At 57.3% G+C, this 26,133-nt stretch overlaps 1 protein-coding gene across 2 annotated transcripts; it reads left to right on the top strand.

Moving 5' to 3' along the window:
* The first annotated feature begins 332 nt into the window (after nucleotides 1-332).
* ASS1 (argininosuccinate synthase 1) lies at nucleotides 333-26,133 on the top strand. Of its 2 annotated transcripts, none has more exons than XM_040083523.2 (15): nucleotides 333-369; nucleotides 2,660-2,771; nucleotides 3,249-3,317; nucleotides 3,541-3,729; nucleotides 5,543-5,599; nucleotides 6,007-6,081; nucleotides 8,873-8,943; nucleotides 9,324-9,354; nucleotides 12,836-12,926; nucleotides 14,780-14,864; nucleotides 15,926-15,990; nucleotides 19,809-19,940; nucleotides 23,541-23,697; nucleotides 25,153-25,218; nucleotides 25,693-26,133. In XM_040083523.2, exons 2-15 carry the CDS (start codon nucleotides 2,664-2,666, stop codon nucleotides 25,745-25,747), a joined length of 1,251 nt encoding a protein of 416 aa, XP_039939457.1. In that variant the 5' UTR covers nucleotides 333-369; nucleotides 2,660-2,663; the 3' UTR covers nucleotides 25,748-26,133. The 2 variants fall into 2 exon arrangements, with proteins under 2 accessions (XP_039939457.1, XP_039939458.1); XM_040083524.2 differs by lacking the exon at nucleotides 333-369 and adding an exon at nucleotides 2,226-2,393.

Here is a 26,133-nt window from a genome sequence, read left to right as displayed (position 1 = left end):
TTTCCCCACTCCCCAGGGGCAGGTGAATCCGTGGAGTCCTCCAGCGGGGATGACACCCGTGGGTGCTCCGTGGAGGTTGCTGAGGAGCTCAGGAGTGGGGGGGACAGCTGTGGCAGCACCCAGAGCGGCCATGAAGGAGATGGGGTGGGCACGGGCTCCAGCCCTGCCCGGGGGCAGCTTCTCCCCGTGTTGTGCCGGGCACCCCGCGGGCAGCCGGAGCGCAGGGCCTCTCCCGGGGACGGTGCCCAAGGGGGGACTGTCCTGCGGCGGCTCCGCCTGCCTGCGCCCGGTTATAAAGGAGGAGGAGGAGGGGGAGGATGCTCCAGGCACCGGACCAGAGCACCGAGGGCAGCCGGACACCGGGAGTGCGTGAGTGCGGGCACGGCACAGGGGGAGGGGGCAAAGGGGCGCCTCTGCCTTGGGGGATGTCCCCTCATCCTGTCTGTCCCGTTTCCACCCAGCCACGGGTGTCCCCCACCTCCGGGTGTTGGAGCAGGGCAGGGGGGTGCCAGCCCTTTCCCAGACTGCGGTCAAGCCCTTCCCAGCTCAGTTTGGGATGGGTGGAGGGTTCCAAGTGAGCCCCATTTCCTTGAGGGTCCCCTTGGCCACCCTCAGGGACAGGAACCGAGACCTCTCAGCCGGTACCACCTCGTGGTCTCTATGCTCTGCTCTGGGGATTTTGGGGAGCAGGATGGGATCTCCACGAGGTTGGAGGAGTGATGCTGAAGAAAACCCCAGCACCAGTGAGCCTCTGCTGTTGGAAAGGCTGTTCCTGCCCCTCCTGCCTGTCCCTGCCTCTCCTGCCTGCTCCATCGCAGCCCACAGGCAGCAGCCCGGCTGTTCTTCCAGCCCGGCTGGCAAAGAGTTCCCCTCTTTACCAAAGTTTCAGGCTTTTTCTTTTCCTCCCTCTTTCTATTTATTTCTTGGTTTTAAAACCGAAAGCGCAGTGTTCCTTCGGCGTAGGGCAGCCTCAGCCTCTCCAGTAAAATCCCTGCCCCGACTCACACGGAAATTGCTCCGGAATAATAATAAGGGCTGAGAAAGCCCCGCCGCGTTCCCCTCCGCCGGCCTTTGTTTGCTCTGATTTATTGCCACCGAACGTTGAAACTTCGGGGCTCTCCCTTCCTGGGCAGGCGGTTTTGGCACCAGCCTTGTTTCCAGGGCTGGGAAGGCTGTGGGCCCCACCCCTTTTCTGGGATGCAGGATGCGTCTCCAGGACAAGGCCCCACGGGTATTGCGACATCGGGACATGTCTGAGCAGGCACAAGTCGGAGGCATTTCCCTATCGCCCTGCCGGGCCACTTGGAGAGCGAGTGTGCCCGGTCTCGGAGGTGCTTACTCAGCCTGGCAACCACGACAGCGATGCTGGTGGCCACAGCGGGGATGAGTCTGGGACTGAAGGAGGGAAGTTGTCTCAAAAGGAGCCTCAGGCGCAGGGCTGGGCCGTTTCGGAAACTGCCACTGCCTTCCCGTAAATGCCCCGGTGGGGAAGGGACGGCCGGACCTCGCTGGGCAGGGACCCGGCTTGGCACAGGCACAGGGCCCCACGAGCAGGGAAACGCTGCTTGCACAAGCCTGCGTGACAGCCCGACGGGCACGGGCAGGCTCGGGGAGCCGGAGGAAAGGGCACGGGGCTGCCAGACCCCTTTGTTCCTCAGCAAGAACCCGGCAGGAGCAGGGCAGAGCTCGCCCCTGGCTGGCTCCGAGCCGTGCCCCGTGGGATGCTGGCAGGACCGGGGTGCTGGGGCACACCCCGGCATAACCGCATCCCGCTGGGAGAGGGGCCGGGTGAGCCAGCCCGGAGCAGCCCGGCACGGCGCCTTCCCGGCCTGCAGGAGCAGGATTGTGCTGACTCGGCTGCAGCAGTGGCGAAGTTGCTCGGGACAGGCTCCGCCGTCCTCCTCCCCCGGCCAAGGGTCAGCTGGCGTCGCCTCTTCGTGGGGCCCTGGGATTCCCAGCCTGGCCCAGGGGCTGCAGGGACAGTCCAGAGCCCCTTCCTGCCCGGGACCCCCAACCATCCCCTGAGATCCAGGCTGCTGCATCCTTCACCTTCTCCCGTTGTTGGCTGAAGTCCTTGATATCCTTGGCTGGAGGGTGAGGGGAGCTGAATCCCCACACAGGTGTTTTGTGCTGGCAGAAAACACGTGCAGTGCAATTAGAACCAATGCCCCGTGCGTTTTAATTAAAACCGGGGCTGGGCTGGGCTCTAGGGGACGCTGCCAAGCCCCCCAGCCCTGCAGCCATTGCTGTCCTGATGGGCCCTGGGGGCTGAGCTGTGGCAGCTCTCTGCAGACGTGCTGGGTCCTGCCAGAGCGAGGGGTTGAGCTGTGAGCCCCAGCTCCCCAGCATTGCAGGGCACGTGCAGAGCGTGGGGCAGGCAGCACGGAGAAAAGGTAAGAGCGAAACAGCCCTCCTGGCTGCCCTGGCCTCCTCCTTTGTCCTGCCACCAGTGGGTGTGCAGGCAGGGTGTCCTCCCTGGCTGAGAGCCACAGCCTGGCCGTGGTCACAGTGCTGTGGCTTTTCCTCTTGCCCCCAGCCCTGCCCTGGCTCCCTGCAGCCTGAGGGATCTCTTTCTTCAGCTGATCCTTCCTGATGCCGTGGCTCATGGCTGCAGTAAGGGCGGGTGGCACCACGACCCCCTTTTCCTTTGCTTTGGCAGCACCATGGCTCAGTCCAAGGGCACCGTGGTCCTCGCCTACAGCGGGGGGCTCGACACCTCCTGCATCCTGGTGTGGCTGAAGGAGCAGGGCTACGACGTCGTCGCCTACCTGGTGAGCCCTGTGCTGAGCCCTGTCACAGGAACCCTGTCCCCAGGGGCTGGGGTGGAGAGGGGTGCTGGGCCATTGGCCTGGGGGGGCTTGGATGAGCAACGGGGGTCCTGGAGTGTGCGTGGCTGTGGTGGTGACCCTGCTCACGCTGGTTAACCACGGCCCAGTCCCTGAGCTGCCAGCCCTGTGTGGCACAGCCTGTCCCTGCCGGCTAATGACCCTCTGCTAATGAAGGCAGGGAATCAGGGCAGAGCCAAGGGGCTTGGCAGAGGGGGCAGGGCCCGGAGATATCCACCTCAGCGGGTGGAATTCCCCTCCTGCCCATCCTGGGAGTCCTCAAGCCCAGCCACCATGGGTTCTGTCATGCCTTGCATGATGCCCTGTGCCAAACTGGGTTTTGTGGTCTTGTTTCACACTGAGTCTGGTTTTGTCTTTTTTTAAAATTTATTTATTTATTTATTTATTTTAACTGCTTTCCAGGCCAACATTGGGCAGAAGGAGGATTTTGAGGCAGCACGAAAGAAAGCGCTGGCACTAGGGGCCAAGAAGGTAACAGTGTTCCCCCCTCAGTCCCCACCACGGGGTCTCACACACCCCAGAGGGGACCATGCCAATGAGAAATCCCCTCTCCAGAGGTTTTGCCCCAAAACCTTTAACCAGCATTTAGGAAAAGGGAGGCAAAGAGAATTTTTGCTGCACCGTCCCTAAAACTCTAGAGGAACGCACTTCCCCCGTAGCAACCCTTCCATCAGGAACGTCCCTCTGCTGGCAGGTTTACATCGAGGACGTCAGCAGGGAGTTCGTGGAGCAGTTCATCTGGCCGGCAGTGCAGGCCAACGCGCTCTACGAGGATCGGTACCTGCTGGGCACGGCCCTGGCACGGCCCTGCATCGCCCGCAGGCTGGTGGAGATCGCCCAGCACGAGGGAGCCCAGCACGTCGCCCACGGGGCCACGGGCAAGGTCAGGGGGGACACGGGCACCGGGCAGGGATGGCTCGAGGTGCTGGGACCGGGCAGCTGGGCAGTCTACAGGCCAAGCTGTGGGTGCCAGGAGGGATGAGCGGGGTGTTTTGTGGGGACTGCGCAAAACTCAACCACGTTTCAACACTTCCTTCTCGCTTCTGGGATTCCTGTGCCCGATTTCGGTTCCGTCTCGCTGTTGGGAAGGCTGGAGTCACAGCTGAACGCTCTGTTTCTGGTAGAAATTTCAAAATGTTGAGGCTTCCCGGGCCAGGAGTCGGCTGAGACTCAGCCAGCACAACCCGGCATGGTTAGGGGAGTCCTGGAATAGGTGCGACTGTCCCAGACCCTGTCCCTATTCCTGTCCCCAGTTCTGGCTCTCCGTGTCCCGATTCCTGTCCCTATCCCGGCTGTCCCGGTCCCGGTCCCCATCCCTGTCCTTATCCCGGTTGTTCGGTCCCTGTCCCCGTCCTGGCTGTCCCCGCTGGCCGCAGGGAGGACGCTTTGCCGCTAGAGGCAGCCAGAGACCGTGGAAAAGGGATGCTCGGGGCCGGCCCTTTCCTGGAGAGGGGGAATCCCCCTCGGGGAGCGCGGTGGGGGCGTGGGACCCTCGAGACGGGACCGTGGGTCACCCCCGGCACCTCCAGCCGCTGCCCAGTCCGGGACGGGGACAGCTGGGGCAGGTGAGGGCTCTGGGTGATCCTGGCACCTGCCGGGTGCCTCCTTCTCCTCTTCCTGCAGCCTTGGGGTAAGGCGAGGTGACTCCCTGGGGGGATCGCAATGGGCTTGGGGGTCCCCACGGTGGGGACTCTGCTAGAAGGGGGATGCTAAATGCAGCCAGGAGACCGCCGAGGGATTTTCCAGCACCTAGGAAATGGGGCAAAGGGGCAGCTGGAGGGCTCCATGACCAGAATAACCCTCTCTGCTGCTGCAACCGGGTCCTTGCACCCCTTTCTAGAAGTCCATCTCATCCATCCCTTTTCTGGATGCAGCAGCATCCAGAAAAGGGATGGATGAGATGGACTTCTGCAGCAGCACATCCCCTGGGCTCCCAGGTGCCACCAGCCACCCCTGCTGGCAGGGCCACCCTCTCTGGCTGCCCTCCCCAAGCCATTAAGCCTCGGGCACAGGCAGGGGCTGACTGCGGGTAACTCGACCCGGCTGCGGTGTCTTAAATGCGACCATCTGGGGTGTCCCAGAGCAGATGGACGTGTTTTGGGCCCGTGAGGGAAATGAGTGCTCTGCTGGATGTTCCTGCCTGTGTGTAATAGTCCTTCGGGAATTCCCGGCCCGGGTGTAAATGTATCCTCCAGGCCGATGGCAGGGAAGTGGGGGTCCTTACACCCCTCGGTGAGGGTGGAGAATGTGAGTGCTGTTCCCTTGGAAGTGCTCGTAATTCCCAGCCTTCCTACTGCTCCTTGTCCCTTCCCAGCTACCTGGACTCATTAGTGTCACCTCATCAGCAAGGGCCAATTAAGGTAAAGGGAGGTTCTGAGCTGTTTGATTATGAGTTGCTGCATCCCTCTGCTCACTGCGGTCTTACTCTCACCTTGCTCTCTTCCTTCTTTGTCCTTTGATGTGTTTGGGGGAAAAAATACCCGAATCTGGTTTGAACACACAGCTCTCAGGAGCTACAGGAAAGGTTGTTTGAGGTTCAAACCAGCCGCAGAGAGGGACCAGGAATGGTCCCGTGGGACAGAGGATCCTTGCCCTCTGTGCCCAAGGTTTGCAATATCACCACGAGAGCCATGGCAGCTCCTCAGAGGCTGCATGTGTGTGTTGTGACCCCTCAGCACCTTCTGTTCATGTTTCAGGGCAACGATCAGGTTCGGTTCGAGCTCAGCTGCTATGCCCTGTGTCCCGAGATCAAGGTAAGGCACCCAAAACCATCCCCTGCCTCCCCACTGCCAGGCTCCTGGCCTCTCTGCAGCTGCTGGGAATTCGGCTTTAACACCAATACAAATGGCCCTACCTCACTTTAACAAGCCACCAGCTGCACTCAGCGACGTTTTGGCATTTCAGGGGGCTGTAATGATCCTTAATTGACCTATTTTTACCCCAAACGCCACGAGGCCGCAGAAGAGCCAGTACCAAGGCAGCTGCTGGCTAATCGATGCTGCCTGTTTCCCTTTTGCATCCAGCGCCTGGTTAGGTTTACTCCCACCTTGTGCTGGGAGATTAAATTTCAGCTGGAGAACCAACACCCTGCAGGTCTTGGCTCCCAGGGGCTACGAGGGGTTAGGGAGCTTCTCATCTCACGCTCCTGCCCTCCTGCCAGGTTGTCGCGCCGTGGAGAATGCCCGAGTTTTACCAGCGCTTCCCTGGGCGCCGTGAGCTGATGGATTATGCCAAGGTAGGAGCTGGTGTGGGGTAACTATAAGATGCCCAGGGCAGCAAAAGGTGCTCAGAGTGGCTGTGAAAGCTCCGGGTAGCTGTGGGATTCTCAGTGACCATGGGATGCTCAGGGTCACCGCAGGTTGCTTCTCACGACTTGGCGGGTGACAGCAGCACGCCCTGCACAACATCCCTGCAGCACCACTCAGGAGCTCCCTGGTCAGGGTTCCCCCCCTGCTTTCCTCTATTATTTTATTCCTCCTTCCTTTCTAAAAGCCCCATAATTACCTGGCTATTAATTGTAACCTGCTTTCTGAGGAAACGAGTCCCAGCTCTCTGACTTGTGGAACAGACAAAGCAAATCCATTCACCTTTGTTGTCCCTTCCTTTTTGAAGTACAAGTTACAATAAAACATATTAGAAGTTTTGCATCAGGTTTTTATGTGCCCACCAGGGTACCTTTCTTTTTTAGCGACTTCATGGAAATGCTTGACAACTCGGCTCAATCAATCAAAAGGGAAAAGTCAGCTCTGTGCATAAACCAGAAAATTGCTTCAGTTTTTAAATAGCTGCCTGGGTAATCTCTGGGAAGGCGAGGTGTGGAGCTGGAGGGATGTGGCGTGGGGTGAGGAGCCCTCCGAGCCCATTAGGGCTGCCGGGAGAGAGCGGCGTGTTGAGGATTGTGTTTGCCATCTGCCGCTGTATTATGAAGGGGCGAGTTTACGAGAGCTTTCCATATGTTGCCAAACAAATTGTCAAATGGGGGAGTTATCAAGAGCGCCGCGGTTTTATTATATGGAAAATGGAACATGTGTTTTGGGTCTGGGGGTTTTGTTTGGTTGTGGGGATTGTTTTGTTTGTTTGGGGGGGGGGGAGGGAAATGAAATGGATTGGGGCCCCATTCCAAGAGCAAAGGGTTGTGGGGTGAAGGTTTAAGTACTTTTTCAGTCTCTGGTTATAGGTTACAAAATAAAGGTGGTTTCCCTTCTTTTTCATCCTTAGGAGCGGGGAGATGCACGGCCAGGTCCTTTGAGCACACACATGTGCTCACCTTGGTGCTGGGGGAATTAGAAAATGATGAAGTTTGGGACTCCATTGGTGCCAGGGAAAGCGAGGCTCTGTTTCACTGTGGCACAGCTCTTTCCATGGATTTGCTGCCCGGGGGCTGAAGCCAGCTTTGCCCTGGCAGCCAGTGGCTGCTTCCCCCTCACACAGCTCAGTGAGAGCAGCCAGGCTTTCCTGGATGCTGCTCCAGGAAGGGCCAGGTGGGACAGAAGCTGAGAACAAAACCCCTCTTTGGTCCTGGCACCTTTGGCTCCAGCAAAGGCAGCCTAGGCTCCATCGATATTGGGGCTGGACTCGGAGGATCCTTTTGGAAATGGGGGGAGGATGGGTTGGGGGGCACTGGCTTCCCCAGCTGGCAGGAGAGGGCTGGCTGAGGGCACAAGTCAGCTCAAGATCACGGGGTATTCAGGTGTGAAAGATGGATTTGTACAGCCCAGGTGAGATGGGTGTGCCAATGGTGGTGTCTCTTCTCACAAATACAAGACAGGGCAAGAGGAAATGGCCTTGAGTTGTGCCAGAGGAGGTCTAGATTGGATAATGGAGGGTCCCAGCAGGCCCTGTGCTGGAATTATGGTGGGAAACCAGCAAATCAGAACCCATGAGCCTGAGGCCATGTGCCCCCAGGAGCAGGGCTGAGTCAGTCCCTCTGCAGCATTAGGAGATCTCAGAACCTTGTTCCATCTCATGTGATGGTGTGAGGGCTGTGATCCAACAACCACAAGCATTTTCTCCCCCTTTTCCTCTGTCCCCAGCTGAGCCCTTGACTGATGTCCCTGCTGTGGTGGCACTGAAATGCCAGAGCTGCCCGGCAGGGCACACCACAGGCACATCACGGCTCCGTGGGAGCTGCTGACCCCATCCCTGCCCTGCCACGGCCACCCCAGAGCCAGGGATCGTGGCTCGGTGTCCCGGCAGGCTGGGCCATGTCCCCGCTGGCTCCAGCGTCAGCGCGCTGCCGTCACCTCTCCCGCTAATTCCCCCGCGTATTCACCTCGTCTTCACAGGCAATTTCCCCCATTGAAGTGTCAGTGGATAAATGAGCACGCTGGTGACCTTGTTAGGGAGCTGGGCTCCGTGCTGCACATGAGGGGAGGCGGCTGCTGAGGGGCCACACGTCCCTGGGCATGGCGTGCTCGAGGTGCCCAGGCTCAGAGGGACACTGCCACCTGCTCGGGGTGTGTCTGCTTCGCCACGTGTTTGCATGTGTGTTGCTGTTCCCTCGTGACAGAGCATTAGTTCTCATTAGGCTCTAGAGCATCCTGTGGATTTGGGGGCTCAGATCCCTGTGTCACCTCCCCTTGCTGGGGGAATCATAGAATCTTGAGTTGGAAGGGACCCAGAGGGTCATCGAGGCTCCTGGTCCTGCAAGGAGCAGTCCCACCACATACCTGAGGGCTGTGCACCATCCTGGGCCTGGACCTGTTGGGAAAAGCCAGCAGCATCTGTGCTGGTGTCCCCATCTCTGGGGTTCACAAGGTGCTCTGGGGTTCACAGGGTGCTCTGGGGCCCCTCCTCATCCTGTGGCAGAGCTGGGCCATTCTGCCCCCAGCCATGCTGTGTCCCTGATGTCCCTGTGGAGGTGGCCCTTGTGGTGGAGCTGATGTTGCTCAGGGACATGGGAGTCCACCTTGCTCTGTGCTGCTGGTGGCCATGGGCTGTGCCTTTGTGGTTTTGGGGCTGGTCCTGCATCAATGAGGGCTGGCTTCCCCTGCAGGCTGTCTTACCCCAACTCTTTCTCCTGGCAGAAACACGGGATCCCGGTGCCTGTGACGCCTCAGACACCCTGGAGCATGGATGAGAACCTAATGCACATCAGGTGAGGAGCTGGGGAGCCCCTGTGAGGTGAGGATTTGGGATCTGGAGCCCCAGTCCCCTCCAACCTACATGTCCAGAACAGCCCTTTGCACATCCATTGTCCCAGGCTGCCACATGCCGACCGTGGGTGACACCAAATCCTCCATCCTCCCTTTCCATCTTGTTGTCCACATTCCAAGTGGCAGCATTCATCTCCTGGACTCTCCTAAACCTGGGGCTCTCCTTTCAGGGAAGCTGCTAAAATGCTCTGGCAATCCATAACCTATCTATAATGCCCATCCTCACTGGGTGGGTGGGAGCGGGGGTCTCATCCCGGCGGCTTTTGGGGTTGCAAGTTGCAGGTGCTGCAGTGACTTCTCTCTCCTTCCCTGCCTGCTGCAGCTACGAAGCCGGGATCCTGGAGAACCCCAAGGTAATCGATCACGGCCGCCACGGGGCCGGGGGCGTCTGGTGTATTTGCAGCCTAATTGGCAATTTCACGGCGGGGCCGTCCGCGTGTGCGGGGAGGCTCCGCCGCCTCCCCCGGCGCCTCAATTGCCGTCAGCTTGAATAAGGGAAGGGACAGTTTCAGGGTGACACCGGAGGGGACGATGTCGCGGGGCAGCATTACAGGAGCGATTAGACAGAGAGTCAGAGCTGGTGGCGAGTGGCAGGAGCCCTGCAGCTCGCCCGGCCCGCTCTCCGTGGGGGTGAAACCCCGCGTTGGGTGGGTGTTCTCGGAGACCCTGTGGGCACCCGCGGGGCCACCAGCTCTGGCCACCAAGGGGAGTTGTGACAGCGCCGCATCTCCGGCCGCTCCGAGCCGCGGTCCTGCCGGCGCTGCTCGTGCTCCAGCGGGTCACCGAGCCCGGCCGCTATTTAAACTATCCATCAGCCCTAATTAGACAGCCCGGGGAGAGGAGAGGAGGGGAAGGCGGGCGGGGAGGGAGCGGAGCCGCCCGAGCTCCGTGCCCGCAGCGGCTCCCGCAGCGCGGCTGACGCGTGCCTGCGGCGGGGCCGAGAGGAAGAGGAAGGTGGAGAGGGGGTCCCGCTCCTGCTCTGCGGCCCTCCAGAGGGGTGTCTGTGGGTCAGGCTTTGCAGAGCCGGGTTCCCGCGGGGTCTCCTCATCGCGGGGAGTGCTTGGCACCGCGATGCGCGTTCACGTCTTTAGCTGAAGGTGGCACGGGGCTGACCCGCGGCCAGCCTGACCCGCCCTGCCGCGCCCAGCTCCCCTCCTCTCCCTCGGCCGTTCCCTTCCCAAAGCCAGCCTGGAAAATGGGGCTGAGCGGCGCCCTGACCCCATCCCCGAGCATCCTCACCCCAGGACAGCGCTGGGAGGTGGCTTCCCGGAGCGCGGTGTCACCGCTGTCCCCTTCCCGGCCCGGGAAGCGGCGCTGGGCACGAGGTGGCCGTGGCAGGATCCGGGGGTGCCGGGCACTGCGGGCTCCCCTCCCCAAACCCCCGGGACCTGCCAAACGCAGGGATTTGAAAGCAGATGGTTGAGCTATTTTCTGCCTCTGTGAGGCCCGATTGAAGGGCAATGAGGCAGCTAATGTGGAGAAAGATAGAAATTTACTTGCTTTAACTTCATATGGCACTCTGAAAGAGTTCATTCAGTCCCGGGCACAACAATATCAGCCGGATGAATAAACCATTTGCGGCATCGATAGCTCTGCATCATGGTTTACTTCATGGACCATTTGCTTCCAATTTCTTCTCTTCTTGCCCCGTTTTTCTTGCTTCTTTCTTCCCCCCTCCCTCTCTCACTTTCCACACACTCTTCCTTTTTTCCCCCCCATTTTTCCTCCCCCTTTTTTTTTCCCTCTCTCCCCTTTAAAGATGACATTGCAGGACTAGCCCCCCTGCGGGGAGGGATAAATAGAAGGCATTGATACACTGCAACAAACTATTTGTCATTTGAACTGTGCTTTTAGGAGAGAGAATAAAAAGAGGACAGGCTCGCACCGTAATGATGGAATGCAAGCCAAATGTCACTTTTATTTCTATTTAGTTATTTTATTTAATAGGGGTTTTCATAGTTGGCTCGGAAAATTGGAAACCACCTGACTTTGACTTGCAATGTTTAGTAAAGAGTTTTTAATACTTTCCGGTATTTTTTTTTTTTTTCCCTCCCACTCCCCTCCACCTTTTCCTTTTGAACTCCAAGTTTTTCATCATCTTTCACAGGTTCATCTAGTTAATAAGTGTGATCAGGGCTAGGAAAGGCCAGACGATGTAAAATTGAAATCCACGGCCCGTGTAATCTGTGCGTGGGGGCACGGGCGAGATGCACCTCTCCCTTGAAACGAGGGAAAGGGGCAAAAATGACACAAAATAAGAACTGAGGAGAGGTTTGCTGCAGCGAAGCCTTGGGTATCTTCGTCTGGATTCCCGGGATTCGGCTGTGCCTGCTGTTGGGATGTGCACCCCGAGGTTCGGGGTGAGGCAAGGGCTCTTCCCCCAGTGTGGAGGGTGGGATGCGGTGCAGCTGTGGGGGCTTCCCTCAGGTGCTGGCAGTGATCCACCGAATGTAAATACATTTAGACAAAAAAAAAAGGAAACTTCTCACTAAAATTCTTATTGCCTATCTGGAAAAATTTTAGATGAAAATTATTAATTTTCCCTTTAAAAAGATTTTTGGGTTTTTTTTTTGTTTTTGTTGTTTTGTGGGGTTTTTTTGCAATCACTTTTGGTTGGATTATTACGAGGCTTTTTTCCTAACTTGCTTTATACCTCATAATTTTTTTTTTTTTTTTTTCCTTGCTGCAATGTAAGAGAAAGGAGGCAAAGGGACATTTAAAGGTCCCTTCCATTCCCAAACTATTCTATGATTGGATGAAGCGAGCGGAAGAGCTGTGCTTTAAGAAGGAATAGAGGGACAGGGAGAGCGTGTGCCAGGCATTGGGCAGGTGGGCGCAGGCAGGGGCCTCCTGCCCGGAGATACCCAGAGCTCCGGCTGGGTTTAGTGGGGAAATACCAGTTTGCCACCTTTTTAAAAGGCTGCTCGACTCTCCATGGTGCTGCTGGGTGTCTGTGCCTCCATTCCCCGTCCACCCTGGAGCTGTGGCTGGCTGCGGAGTCCCTCTGCAGGCAGGAGTTTACAAACACAGATCTGAAAGTATTTTGGGGTCAGCCTGTGCAGTCGCATCATGGGTGAGTGCTGAGGGGCCACGTGAAATTGCAAAGCATTTGCTCTCTGGGACGGAAAGCTTTTTTATATTACATTCCCCGTCCCCCCCGTTCCCCCCCACTTCTTCTGGCACGCACTTCAATTGCAGCAATTCACCGTCAGCACCCGAGCCTCTGCTGGCCTGGCTCTGATGGAGATAAGAATGCCTCCTCCCTATAAATCTCAGGGGGAAAAAAAAAAAAAAAAATATATATATATATATATACACACATAAAGGTTGACGTGCTCTGAAATGGGTTTTTGCTTTGCTGCTCTATTTTCCCCCGTGTGTATTAACCCCGGGGACACCATGAAAGAGCCGGTGTGCCGGGAGCACCTGCTGGGGTCAGGACTCCTCATTAGTTTTTTCGGTCAGCGCCGAATAAGCCCGGCCGCGGTGTGGGGATGTGCGGGCGCCCGCCTGCCCCGCCGCTCGCTGCCAGCGTCCTGCTTTTCCCTGCCTGACTTGCTTCTCCGCAGCCATCCCGCCTCCAGCTGTGGGGGCGTTGGAGGAAAAGATGAGATCAAGTTGAGGGGAAAAATTGGCTGATTCTGCCAACCCCTTTGTTCCCGGGGCCCCCGGTAAGCGTCGGTGCCGCGCTGGTGCTGCGCTTTGGGATGGGGGATGCGCCCCGGGGAGGGGAACGCGCTTCGGGATGGGGGATGAGCCCCGGGGTTGGGGCTGCCAGCAGTGCTGGCCATGGCAATGCCACTGACTGTCCCTCTTCTCTCCCTCTCCCTGCAGAACCAGGCTCCTCCCGGGCTCTACACCAAGACCTGTGATCCGGCCAACTCTCCCGACGCCCCAGACGTGCTGGAGATCAAGTTTGAGCGGGGTAAGAGCCTCCTTGCTGCCAGAGCCTTGTTCTTGGGCCGCTGAGACAAGTGCCACTTCCCAGCTGGGGCTGGGGTTCTCTGGTATCCCCAGGGTGGGGGCAGATGGGTGAGCCCGGACTCGTGGCATCGGGGCTCAGGACGGTGCTTGCAGCCCACCGGGGCTCTTTGGGGTGTGCAGAGGGTCTGGTCAGATCTCGGGGGCTTTTCCTGAGAGTGGAAAGGTGTCTGAGCCCCCTCAGCTGCCATCAGGGCACAGCTGGCACAGGGTGCCCTCTCCTGCGGGCGGCTCTGCGGGCACGCAGGTGGCGCTGGCCCGTGTAAGAGCTGCGGAGACGCTCAGCAGGGTTTGACTGGTGATGCTACCGTGAAGGAGACAGGGACGCTCCGTTACCTCCCCGGGGACACACCCAGCCCCGGAGCCACCCCTGAGGAGGGGACAGCGGGCAGCATCTCCGCCTCTTGCCAGCCGCGGCCGTCCCCGTGCCCACCATCCACCCTGGCAGCAGCGGCGAGCCCAGCGCGGGCTGGGGGGAGACCCTGCTGGGAGGGGACACCCCCTCCCCACCGCCAGCCTCCCTGCTCCATTATCATCATCGCCCTGCGAGCATCAGCCCCCACCCCCCGCTCCCCTCTCGGCAGCCCATTCAGCCCCCTAGTTAATTTATTTGAAGTTTTAATCTAATTATTAACTATTTCAAAGGCTAAGCAGCTTTCGGCAACAACAGCCCCGACAACGTCGGCTCTTCGCCGAGCGGACCCCGGCCAATATCCCGGTGGAGGATGAGGAGAGAAAGAGCCGGGGCGAGGGGAGGGCGCGGGGTGGGGGGGCCCACGCCGAGAAGCAGCTTAAGGTTCATTATTGCCGCGAGTTTACATTTAATAGCAATTTACAACTGAGTTTATAAACCCCTGAAAAATAGGGGGTTTAAGGGGAGGGGGGGGGGGGGCGAGCTGACAGCCCCCATCACTAGACAGGGCTCTTGCGGGCGCCTATATAATAAAGACTAGAAAGGGAGGCATTGAGGCTGATTGGCAACTGATAGTGCGTTAAATGGTAATGAGGAGGGCAGATGGAGGGGGGATTAGCCTCCAACTCCGCACCGCTTTTCTTTGTGGGCCCCGCAGCCCCCTTGTCAGCTTCCTAATACATTTATTGCTCATTTCACACCGCTAAAGAAAAATGCCTCTTTCTATTCAGCATCGCCCCCCCCCCACCACCACCGCCGCCGCCACCACCCTGCTCTGCTTTGCTCCTGCCCGGTGCCCTTAAAAAAAAAAAAAAAATTAAGGAAAAAAAAGAAAAAAGAAAAGGTGCAATAATTAATTCATGGCAGGGAGCACCCCGCCGCGGGGTGCGTGTGCGTGCGTGTGCGAGCAGCCGTGCCCCGGTGTGGGGGTCCCCCCCGGACACCCCCCGTGCTGGCGAGGGGAGGAGAGGGGGGGGCACACATTTGTCACTCTGTCCCCCCCCTCCCCGGCAAGGGCTGGTGGGACAGAAGGCGCTGCGCTGTAAGACAATTGCGGAGCGTGAAATTCAATTAGTTAAGGGCCTGGTTGCAATTTCACAGGCCCTAAAAAAAATAATGAGTGAGGGAGGAGAGAGAGAGGAAAAAAAAAAAAAAGGAGGGGGGGGTGTGACGTTTTTATGGCCTTTTTTAATTTATTTATTTCGCTCCTCTCCCGAGGTGGGTCTCCCTCCCCTCGCCTCCCCCTCGCACCAGCTTGGATATGCCTTTTTAAGAAGTTATTTAGAGTTCATATCTGTCACATCTATTTAACGCCCGCGGGATGATGTTCCGGGGGGATCCTGACACCGGCTGATCCTGCCCGTCCTCTCTCCCCGCCTCCGCAGGTGTCCCAGTGAAGGTCACCAACACCGGGGATGGAGCCACTCGTTCCTCGGCCCTGGAGCTCTTTGTGTACCTGAACGACATCGCGTGAGTGCCACCCTGTCCAGGGGACAAGGGCGGCATCCCCGGGGGACGCGGCGTGGGGTGGGAGCAGGATGCTCACAGCAGGCACGTCCTGATGAGCCCAAGGGTGGTGGTCAGCGATGGCATGGTCCCAGCTGGCTCCCGGTTGTGCCATAAATGTCAGCAAGCAGAGCTGGGCACCAAGACCAGGGGCACGAGGGTATAAATACCCCAGGGTTTGTATAAATACCCCAGGGTTTGTATAAATACCCCAGGGTTTTGCTCACTGTGCATAAGGAGGATTAAAAAGTCCTCTGAATGTTCTCTGGGCTGCCTGTGTGCCCCAGCTGCCCTGCCCACTGCAGGGCACCCTTTACTACTTGTCCCAGCTCAGTCCTGGAAGCCCTGTTCTCACATCTTGCCTTGCCCTGTCTCCCTGAGAAGGTTCAGTGCCCTTTTTGTGTGGAGAGTTGACTTTTTTGGGGCACAGAGACCTGCTGGCCAGGTTCATTGCCCTTTTCTAGTTCTATTTCCACAGCAGCAGCTCCTTTGGGGTTTTCTTTCCATGCTCCACCCCATGCCTTGTTTCTGCTGCTGCTGGCACGGAACCATCCTCAGGAGTCCTCCCAAAAATACTGCAGCACCCCTGAGGGCACCAACTCCTCCTAGGTGCCACCCAGTCCCTGGCCATCCTCCTCTGTGCCTTCATCCTCCTGCTGGTGAATGGGAACGAACGTTTCCACTTCGTTCACTTTTTAAATGGTTAATAAGTGGTTTTAAGGTAACTTTGGGAATACAGCTGTGGCATGTCCTGTCTCCTTGCCCAGTTTATTTTCCAGTGGCCTGGGTGCCACGGCTGCCTGTGGTGCTGGTGGCCCCAGTGACAAATGAGGGACTGGTGGAGAGAAAAATCCATTTCTTTGTCACCTGTCTTACCTGGGGTCTCTACTGGGGGTCAGCAGTGCTGCTCAGGGGCTGGCCTGCTGCCATTTGGGGTTTTTCCCCATTGTCCACCCCTCTGACCCACCTTTCACAGCCACCTGTGTCCCACTGTGGGGCTGCTGACACCTCCCTCCTCCTCACAGGGGCAAGCACGGGGTTGGGCGCATCGACATCGTGGAGAACCGCTTCGTTGGCATGAAGTCCAGAGGTGAGCCTGTCCTGCTCTGAAAAGACAAAAAAAATCAGGAAAACCGTGGTGGATGCTCAGTAATCCTGGGGTGCCTTGGTTCAGGTCACACCAGCAGCCCTCAACCTTTCTCTCGCCATCAGCTTTTGGCAGAGATTTCCGGGGACAGGGACTCCTTGTTGGTCTCCAATGACAGCAGCTGCCCACTCACTGCCGCTGCTGGCACTGCCCCGGGGTCCCAGTGCCCACAGGAAACACGTCAGGCCGTGGGATTGTGTGGGGATGTGCTCATGGGAGGGCCTGGATGGTGCCAGACCCTCCAATACCTGTACAAACTACAGGAAATGGGTCCAAGTTACTGTTCTTTCTTTTTAAAAAAAGCAAATATTTGATCTATGTGCACTTTTTTAAGACCATGTTTCCTAATATTGATCTTCCATTGGGATCAATTTCATTGGAAACCTCTGGAGGCAGCAAGCCTAAGACCAAGTAAGGAGGTACCTCAGCATCATTTCCCAACTCCTTGCTCCAACTCTTTTCTTTTAAACCTCGTTAATATTTAATTAGACGCTTCCCTTCTTTGAACTTGCTCTCTGTGCAGGACAACAGCAAATATTTTGGTAAGACTAAGCCCACGATGTTCCTCTCACCACAGGGCAAGAAACAAAACCCCAAATCATTCGTTCTGAGTTTGAATAATCAAATCAAAACCGAAAGAAGGAGGAAAAAAACCCCAACCGCGACCCGCACACTCCAGCCTGCTCATTTGCATGCAGGATGCTGAGTAATTTGTCAAAATCTATTCTATTTATTTATTTTTTTTTAAAAGCCACTGACACGCTCTAGTGACCCTTCCAGCATTTAATAATTTCTCTAAACCCCATTTAACTGTCACGCCTGTCTCCTGCGTGACATCGCCGAGCGATCGCTGCCGTGTTTGTGCGGGGGGGACCGGGGGGTCTGGGGACAGCGCTGCGGGGATCGGACCTTGGGGTGGCTCCCCGTGGGGATGACACCTTGGGGTAGCCTCCCCCCGTGCTTTGAGCAGGATCCCGCCCCTGGCTGGCTTCTTGGGATTAAGAGAAACCTCCTGGAAATCTGCTCTGGGAGAGGGAGAGCCGGGGTGGGAGCGGGCTGGAACAGGTGGGTGCCGTGGGTGCCTGCTGTCTTCCAGGGTTTTGGGGTGCAGAGCAGCTCGGGGTGACCCCACCACCACTGCCTGGAGCATTTTGGACCCCAAATGGATTTAGGCTCGATAGGAGATGGGAGCTGGGCTCGGGGAGACAATCCTTTAAACCCCGGCAGTGTGCGGTTGCCCTGCGGATTTGGGGCTCTGCAGGGAAACTGAGGCACGAGCAGCAGCACGGCCAGAGCCATCCCTGTGGTGGAGGTGGCAGCGACGGTTCCTCCTCTCCCTCATCCCCCTCAGTCCCAGGAAGTCAGAGAAGAGGAAAAATTCATTTGCATTGATTTTTACTAAGCTCCTAATTGGACTTCGTTAAGGCCTAATGGGCGAGGGGCGCACGGAACGCACTCGCACCAGCCTCTTAAGCCCTATTAACTCGGTTTTGCCATATTTGTTTTAGTGGGAGGAGGGTGGCTAATTACGGGGTGCCAGGGAGAGCCGCTCCAGCCGGTCGGGGGGCACGGCTCGGCCGGGGGCTCCGGGCTGCAGCAGGAGCACGGCCCTGCCTCGCCCTCCCTTTCACATCCTCATTATCAAATTATCTTTTTAACTCCGAAGGGGGGCTAATTAAGCGAGGTAAATGAAATCAGTGGGGAGGAAGAGGGAAGGAGGGGCACGGCCGCTGCCAAAAGCCAAGCGCTGCCGTTGGTTGGGGCTTTTCCTCCCCTCGGCTCTCTCCTCCTTTTTCCCTTTCCTCCACTGGATGCGCTGGGCTGATGGAGGAGGAAAGTGCAAAACCCCTTCCCTGCACCGAGCACCTACCGGGCCAAACTCGGCCTCAGGGCTCGGCCTCAGCCCTGGAGCAGGGGTAGAAATTTGGGCAGCGTTTTCCCATGGGCACAGCACTGCCCTGCCCTTCCCCTGGGGAAGGCACCACATCCCTTCCTGTCCCGCGCATGACGTCGGGAGTGACAGCCTGCACTCAGCGCGGCAAAATTGCTCGGATGGAGGTGAAGTGACAGCCGAGGTTACAAATTAGAAAATTTTAAGTAGCGGCAGCTGTCTCCTTCGCTGCCTCCCTCCCTGTCCCCCCTTCCCCGGCAGTAATTATGGGGTGATTGAAGCATCGTTGGGCTGCAGTGCTGACACCTCTGTCTTTTTCCTGTAAACATGGGGAGATGAAAATAGACGCTTGGAGGGGCTGCGAGTGTCACTTTGAAGGTGTCTCTTGTCTCCTCGGCAGTGGTGAGGATGGAGAGCGGCTGTCAGCTGCCCTCCCCTCTGCCCTACTGACACGCTCTGCTCCTCTCTCCCAGCACCCGCAGATGGGCAGGAGCTGGGGGTCAAGGCATGGACCCAAATCTTCAGCCCAAACTGGCTTTAACATCTAAGGGGAAGGAGAGGGAATGGTAGTTGTGTTGGTGGTGGGCTCAGCTCCTCAGTCAGGGGCTGGAGGGGTCAAAGAGCAGCTCGCTGTGTCACTGCTGTGCCCATGGGGACAGCTGGGGCTTGGTGTTAACTTGGCTGTCTGCTCCCACAGGCCTGAAGGAGTGGGTGCTTGGTGAACACCTGAGCTGCTCAGGGCTGCACCAGCACTGGGGAGGAGGGGTTGGCTCTCCCCTGGGACTGTCAGAGAGTGGTCTGCACCTGTAGGATGCTGAAATCCTGGGCACTGCTTGGGATGAGGTCTGATGGAAGAGGCTGATGCGTTTGTGACTCCCGTTGTACCTGTGGGACTGTGGCCGCAGTGACACAGGACCTGGTGAGCCTGTGCCACTCTCCAGGGCACTGAGAGAACAGAACCTGCTGAAGTTCTGAGCCCCGTGGGCTCCCCTCAGCCTCTCTTGGGGCTGGCTGGGGACACATCCCCTTCAGTGGGGACAATTTCCTACAGGCTTCCTTTGTGCCCTTCGCCATTCCCGTGACTGCACCGCAGCAGATGCCCAGGCAGGGGACAGGGACGTGCTGGTGGAGCAGCCCTGGCTGTGGACAGGTTCCAACCTTTCCCATCACGTATTCGCTGCCAGACCAGCTCAGCATTTCCCCACGATATTTCCACCTGCATCCAGCACGGATGGGAGAACCGCACGGCCATACTGGCATTTAAACACCAAATAACCACATCACGCACAAAACAAGCCCCCAAGGGCTGGAACAAAGGAGCAGCTTGCCGAAATAATTAAGCATCCTCTATCCCCAGGCCTTGTGCAATGGGGGGGCAGCAGGAAGGGACTGGAGGGGCCCTGCCAGCCCCAAAGGAGGTTGCCCTCCCAGCCCCCAGGTAGCCTCATTGCTTCCCAGCGGATGCACGGGGCCCTTTCTCGCCAGCCGAGGGGAGAGGAGGGTATTTCAGGCCCTGCGCTCCCCATGCCTGTGCCCCGCTCGTTCCGTTAATTACAGGTTTTCAGCCGCAGACCGTTGGGCACGGATGGGTGGGGGGGATCGGTTCCCAAACCCTGTCATTTAGCCTCGTCAGAGTGCCTCTTCAAAGAGGGGAATCTAGAAATTTTCTCCGCAAGGTGCGGAGTGGACTGTCTCAGCCCCAGCATGAATATAATGACAGATGCATTTTACAGCGAGCTGAGACTGAATGCGCTCGACCACGGCTCCTTCTGTCAGCCAAGTCATTATTTTTTGTCATTTGCTGACAGTTTTGGTCTCATTCGTTTCTCTCTCTTTTTCTGCTTTTCCCCCTGCCTGGAAAAATGGATAGGTATCTATGAGACCCCAGCAGGAACGATCCTATACCACGCGCATTTAGATATCGAGGCCTTCACCATGGACCGGGAAGTGCGGAAAATCAAGCAGGGACTCTCCTTGAAATTCTCAGAGCTGGTGTACAACGGTAGGTACAGTCCAGAACTGCCACAGCAGCACCCTCCCAGCCTCCCTCCTCATCCTCCCTCGTTGCTGCTGGAGGTTGCAGGTTGCCCTGGGTTGTAAAACTGAGGTGTGGATTTTGAGGCTGCTCCCAGGGAGAAAGGTGGGTTTGGGCTGAGCAAAACCTCGGGCTGAGCAAACCCTCACGCTGTGCCTGCTTTCCTGCCGAGGGAGCTCTGTGCCTGCCTTTGGGAGGCGATGCCATATTCCATGAGGGCTCGCTCACGTCGTCTCTCCCAGCCCAGTGCCACCAGTTCATCCCAACCAGCACATTCCGATGTAATTCACCATCCTTTCGCCCCCTTTTTCCCCAGCTCTCACCTCCAACCCCTCCCACCTCTGCCTTTCCCTCGTGCACGCTGGCATACGGGGCGCACAAACTTTAAACGCTGTGCCAGGGCTGGAAATTGAAAGCTGGAGAGCTGTCGCTGTGCCCTGGCAGTGTGGGACGGCGGCTCCCGGCTGTGCTATGCGGTGCACAGCCCGCACAGGGGCACTGCGGGTTGGGGCTCCGGGACAGGACAGCGCTGCCTGGAGAGGGCTGGGAGCGCTGAGGAACGAGGGGACACTGGCTCACCCCGCCGGGGAAGGACAGCAGCAAAAGCCCTGCGTCCTTCCTCCTGGGAGCGGCTGCAGCGCGGGTTCGGGGGGTGAGTTTGAGGGGTGGCAGCTCAGCGTTTCCCCTGTGCCGCAGGGAACAGCTCCCTGGCCTGGCAGGGAAGGAGATCCAGCGCTGCCCTGGGTCCAGCCCAACCCAGTCTCTGATGCTAAGCTAAAGGAAGCAGGATTAGCCCAAAATGCCCTAACCGGGCTCAAAACCCCATTGCCCACACCCGTGTGCTTGTTTCAAAGCTGCCATCCCTGGAGATTCCTGTCCCATGGCCAAACATTTCCCATTTACAGGCCCTGATTTCTCAGCCTCCCAGCTCCTCCTCCCATCACTTTTCAGGTGTTTCTAACCACCAGGGCTGGGATGATTCCTATGGGGTCTTCCATGGGAAGATACCCTGGAAACAACCTGGTTCTGGGAGCTCAGATCCAGCAGGGCTGGGTCAGGTTTTTCTCCCCTGCAGTTTCTGGTGCCAGTGCTTGTCACCTTCCCCTCCAGGGACATTCCCTCTTGCATCTTCCTCAGCAATTGGCATTTAATGCCTGAGGCCTTTTACTGCTTAAATCATCTTTTAGGGCCCTGTCAGGGGCTGCAGAAGCCTTTGCCACCTTCCTCTTAGATCACAGCCTCTGCCCTCATTCATTCTCTGGTGCCACTTTTGCTTCTGGTCATTTTTATTAGACTTCGACCTGGGCTGCCCTTCTTTTGACTATATATATATATACACACACACACACATATATATACATATACATTTTCTTTGTTATTATTTTTTAAGTCCAGGCATAAACCTGTTTGTTTGTTTATTCCCGACCACTCACTTGTGCAGCCACCGGGTTAAAAAGCCGCTCGGGGGAATCACGGTTTAAATTCTCCCTCCCCACGTCTGCCAGGCAGAGGCTGCTGTTTCCCTGGCCCCACGTGTTGAATCCCCAGGGATTTCCAGCTTGGTCCAAGACTTCCCTGCCAGCCAATCCTGAATCCAAGGAACAACCCCGACAGGGTGCAATAAGCACCCGTGGGTCCCCTTGCCGGAGGCCAGGCTTTCAAGCTCACCTTCCTTTAACACCTCATTATTGCAGCTAGCCCAGTTTTTAGGAGAATTAGTGTTTATCTTCCCTCTGTTCCTATTGATCCCATTGTGGAGGGGTGGCTTTGAAGCCAGTTCCCGTCCTTTCCAGGTGCGGAAATGCCATTGTCCCCCTGCCTGCGCCGTGATTAGGGCAGGATGGAGGGAAGGTCATTAAGGGGGATCGCTTCCAGTGTCTGCCGTGGGGGGTCGGGAGGGGGGGATGCTTTCTCCCACCTGGAGCTGTCAGAGTCAGGCTTTAAGCAGCTGGTTATTATTTTAATGTGTCTGGGGTTTATTTTTGCAGAGATTTTTTACATCAATCCTGCTATTCGAGGAGTTGTGCTTGGAGGGTGGGCACCAAAAAAAGGAGTGTATTTGCCTGGAGCCGGGGTTCCTACTGGCGTGGCAGTGCTGATTTCAGGGAAGGGGTCCCCGAGCCCCCCGGCTGTACTGCGGTGGAGCTGCTGAGGGGGGTCAGCTCAGAGAGGTGGGATTGGTGGTGAGGGGCTGCGGGGCCACGGTGCTGTGCCTTGGAGCGGGGCCGCAAAGACCCCGGGGACAAGGACACGGCCCTGCTCAGGGGCTGGTGAGGCCAAACAACAAAAGAAATTGTTTGTTTCTTTAATGGCTTCGGCCCCGGCGCCCAGCTGGGAAGGGAAAGGTGAGAGGGCACCGGTGCGAGATCGGAGAGATAAAACCGGGGGGTGACCGGAGGGCAGTGAATGGGCTCTTTCTTCCTCACCTCTATCTCCTTCTACATCTCCCCAGCTTTATTCTGGGTCTCGGAGGACTCCCTGCCTAATAACCCTGCTTAGGGACAGGAGGGGCGTGGGGGTGGCAGGCAGGGCCAAGCACCTGCAGTGCCAGTAGCTGCTCCCCCAGGATGTGTTTGGGGGGGCCGTGGGGTGACTGCACATCACCCCAACACCCAGCCTGGGCTTCAGCTCGGGGCATTTGGGCTGCCGGGGGCTGCTGTCCCCACTGGAGCCAGGGCAGGAGTAGGCTGGTTTGGGTTAGATGGGGTTTTTTGGGGTGCCAGCACTGATTCCCTGTGTCCCACCTGTGTCCCACCAGCTGCTCGTGCTGGGACCACAGTGGGGACAAGCCAAACTTCCCCACAAGCAGCAGCAGGGACAAGCTGAGCCTCGCTGGCCTTGGTGGGGCTGGGAAGGTGGAGAACCCACTCGGGGCTGCCGAGACACCCGTGCCCCAAAGCACAGCCCGCTGCGGCCCCAGAGTCAGCCCAGGCTGTGTGATCTGGGGGGAGCTCTGCATCCCTCTGGGGTGGGGAATGGGAGCTGCTGGGGTGACTGCCCCCCTGGGACCCCCATTGCTGAGGGGGTTTCAAGGATCCCTGTGGGGCTGCATCCCCCTGAGCACAGTCCACATGCTGGGGTTTGCCCTACTTTGCCCATCCCAGGGGAGAATGGCTCATCCCCTTCTTGGGGGGCTGGGAGCTGATTCCCCCCTGTTTCTGTGTCCATCTGTCTGTCTCCACCTGGCCCTCTCAAGGTGGTGGGTTTAGAGTGGCAATTTCATACCTACTTAGCAAATCTTTTTATTTGCGTGATCACCCCTGCCCAGCAGGGCTGGCACAAGGATGGCCCCGTGGCCTATTTCTAGTTTGTTCCATCCTCTTTTGGTGGAATCCTGAGGGCCACCAAGGAGAAGGGAAACACTTGAGGTCTCCACCCCTCGTGGCTCAACCTGTGTGTCCCAGCATCTCATTTCCTCTCCCAGCCCTGCAATTCCATCCCTTCCCCTGGAAGTCACCCAGGGCCTGCTTTGTAAGACAGCCTGGTGACCACCCTGGGATGCCCTGGGGTCCCAGACCCCCTGTGGCCTTCCCCAAGCCCCTTGCTGATCCCATCTCCTGTCCTCAGGCTTCTGGCACAGCCCGGAGTGCGAGTTCCTGCGGGAGTGCATCGGGCGCTCGCAGGAGCCGGTGGTGGGCACCGTCCGCCTCTCCGTCTTCAAGGGCCAGGTCTACATCCTGGGCAGGGAGTCCCCACGGTCGCTCTACAACGAGGAGCTGGTCAGGTGAGCGGGGCTGGGAGGTCAGGGTGGGCAGGAGTGGTGACAGTGAGCATCCCATCCCACCCCACTCCATCCCATCCCGCTCCATCCCATCCCACCCCACTCCATCCCATCCCATTCCCAGAGGCACAGGTGACGCCACGGGCCCAGCCCAGCATCTGGCTGAAGCACGAGCCATGTTTTCAAGTCAATATAGGGTTTTTTCCCCCTCCTCTGGCTTTTCCCTTTTTCTTCATGTTGTTTTCTCGCTTGCTCGCTCCCTCCTCAGCCCTCCCTCAACCCCTTTCAATCTCTCTAAACACTTTATAAGCCATAAATACACCCGAATGAGTTTAGATCAGTTGGAGTAAATGTCAAATTATCTTCTCTCTTTCTCTTCTCTGGCTTTTTTTCTCCCCCTTCCCTCCCCCTCAAAATCAACAGCTCCTAATAATCTGTCCCAACCCTTCATTATGCTTCGCACTCTCACTTGGAGAGATTAAATGAATAAAGTATTAAAAAAAAAAAAAAAAAAGAAAAAAAAAAAAGAGGGAAGAAAAAAAAGGAGGATAGAGGGGGGTGGGCCGGAGGAAAAAGAGAGAGGGAGAGAAAAGCAGGGGCACTTATTCTCCCTGCGTCTCCAACCATTTTCCTTTTCTTTTTGATTTCTACATCGCTGGTTTGAAAGCCTTTGAGTGACGGCGTCACAGGAACCCGAGAGAAAGCTGTGAGAGGCAGAGCTGTGTGGAAATGCCTCTGCACAGTAGGTAGAAAGTAACGTAATTATAGAGCAGGTCAGAACCACTCGAATGAGCAAAAATAAAAGCGCAGAGGTTTTTCTGTAGCCCGTCAGGGGAGGTAAAATCATTGTAAACTCTTTTTTTTTTCCTTTCTTTTTTTCTTCTTTATTTCCCTCCACTTCCTCCTTTAAGGTTTGGGGTTTCTGGGGAAATGAGCCGTGTGTTTTGGGGATGTAGGAAATCGTTGGAGTCGGGCTTCGGAGGGTGGCTGCTGCCTTGGGAAAGGGGATGTGCTGAGCACCGCTGAATCGGCTGCCAGCTCCAAAACCCCCCCAGCAGTGTGGGGATGTCCCTGCCTGGAGTCCTGCTCATGCCCGGGGCAGTGTCTCCTGCCCAGGACCCCACCCCTTTTCTAGAGCCTGCCATGGGACCTGTAGGATCGCTCTGGAGCGGGCTGAGCATCCCTGTGCGGTGCCAGAGCGTGGGGATGATGCACATGAGGGACCAAGGAGGGAAATTTGGGGCTGTGCCTCTGGCAGGGCCGTGTGGAGCCTGTGAGCTCCTGAGCCCCATGTCCCTTCCTTAGGGACCCTGTCCTGAGCCCCCCGCAGCCACCAGGCAAGGAGCGGGCAGCGGCAGCTGAGAGCAGTCTGGGGTTCCCCCAAATCTCCTCCCTTCCCAAAGGGCAGCCCCGGTTCCCGGGGACCCCAGGGCGGTGACAGCGCCTTTCTCTCCGCAGCATGAACGTGCAAGGGGACTACGAGCCCGCCGACGCCACCGGCTTCATCAACATCAACTCGCTCAGGTCCGTGGGGTGCAGCGGGACCCTCCCCGACACCCCGGGCCTCTTCCCTGTCCTCACTCAGGCTCTGGGGGCGAACCAAGCTCCCCCTGAGCAGTGGGGTGCCACCAAGCCCCTCTGTTTAATTGCAGCCTTCCCCAGCACAGCCAGCCTCGTTATTTTACTTATTTCCCAGACCCCTCCCAACTCCAGGGCTGTAAAACACGCTGCATTTACATAATGGGCTCTTAATTTTTTCCGTTGCCTGTTAACTGCTTTGTTCTCCCCGATCCTCCGTGTCCCCCCCCGACTCCTCTAAGATTAATTACATTATCTCTTGGGGGGGGGAAAAAAAATAATTAAACTGTACAGGCCTTAACAAACGCCTGCTCTTCACGCCCCCTCATTCTGCTTAAATTAATTGAAAGGAAATGTGTGTTCTTACTGTTAATTTACAATTAATTTTTTTTTTTTCCCCCCTTAAATCCCCGTTTCCAGGCTGAAGGAATATCATCGTCTCCAGAGCAAGGTCACCGTAAAGCAGGATGAATAGCAATCAATCGCACGCGAGCCTCCCTCTCCCCTTTCTAATTCCTCTAAGAAGTAGCACTAATTGTGGTGGCAATTTGTAATTGTAACTCGTCTCCCTGGAGCGGAGCGGCGGCGGAGGTGACGGCTTTGTTACGGGGCTGCAAGTGAAATGCAAGCAGGGGGAAAAAGAAAATAATAATAATAATAAAAAAAAAAGGTTTGTCCATCAGAGGAGAAGTGGGGAAAGAAACAAACCCCCAGCCACGAGCGGGGTCCGGCGTTGAGAGCCGGGCTTTATTCCTGCCTCGTTTGTTTGCTCCCCTGGCCCAGCGCTTCCCCCAGCCCGGCTTTGTGAAGTTGGTAATGGATTAAGTGGCTTCGAAGGACGTGGGGGGGTGGTGGCACCTT

The sequence above is a fragment of the Hirundo rustica genome, chromosome 20 (assembly GCF_015227805.2).
Source record: "Hirundo rustica isolate bHirRus1 chromosome 20, bHirRus1.pri.v3, whole genome shotgun sequence".
Lineage (NCBI taxonomy): Eukaryota > Metazoa > Chordata > Aves > Passeriformes > Hirundinidae > Hirundo > Hirundo rustica.
This window is presented reverse-complemented; position numbering and strand designations above follow the sequence as displayed.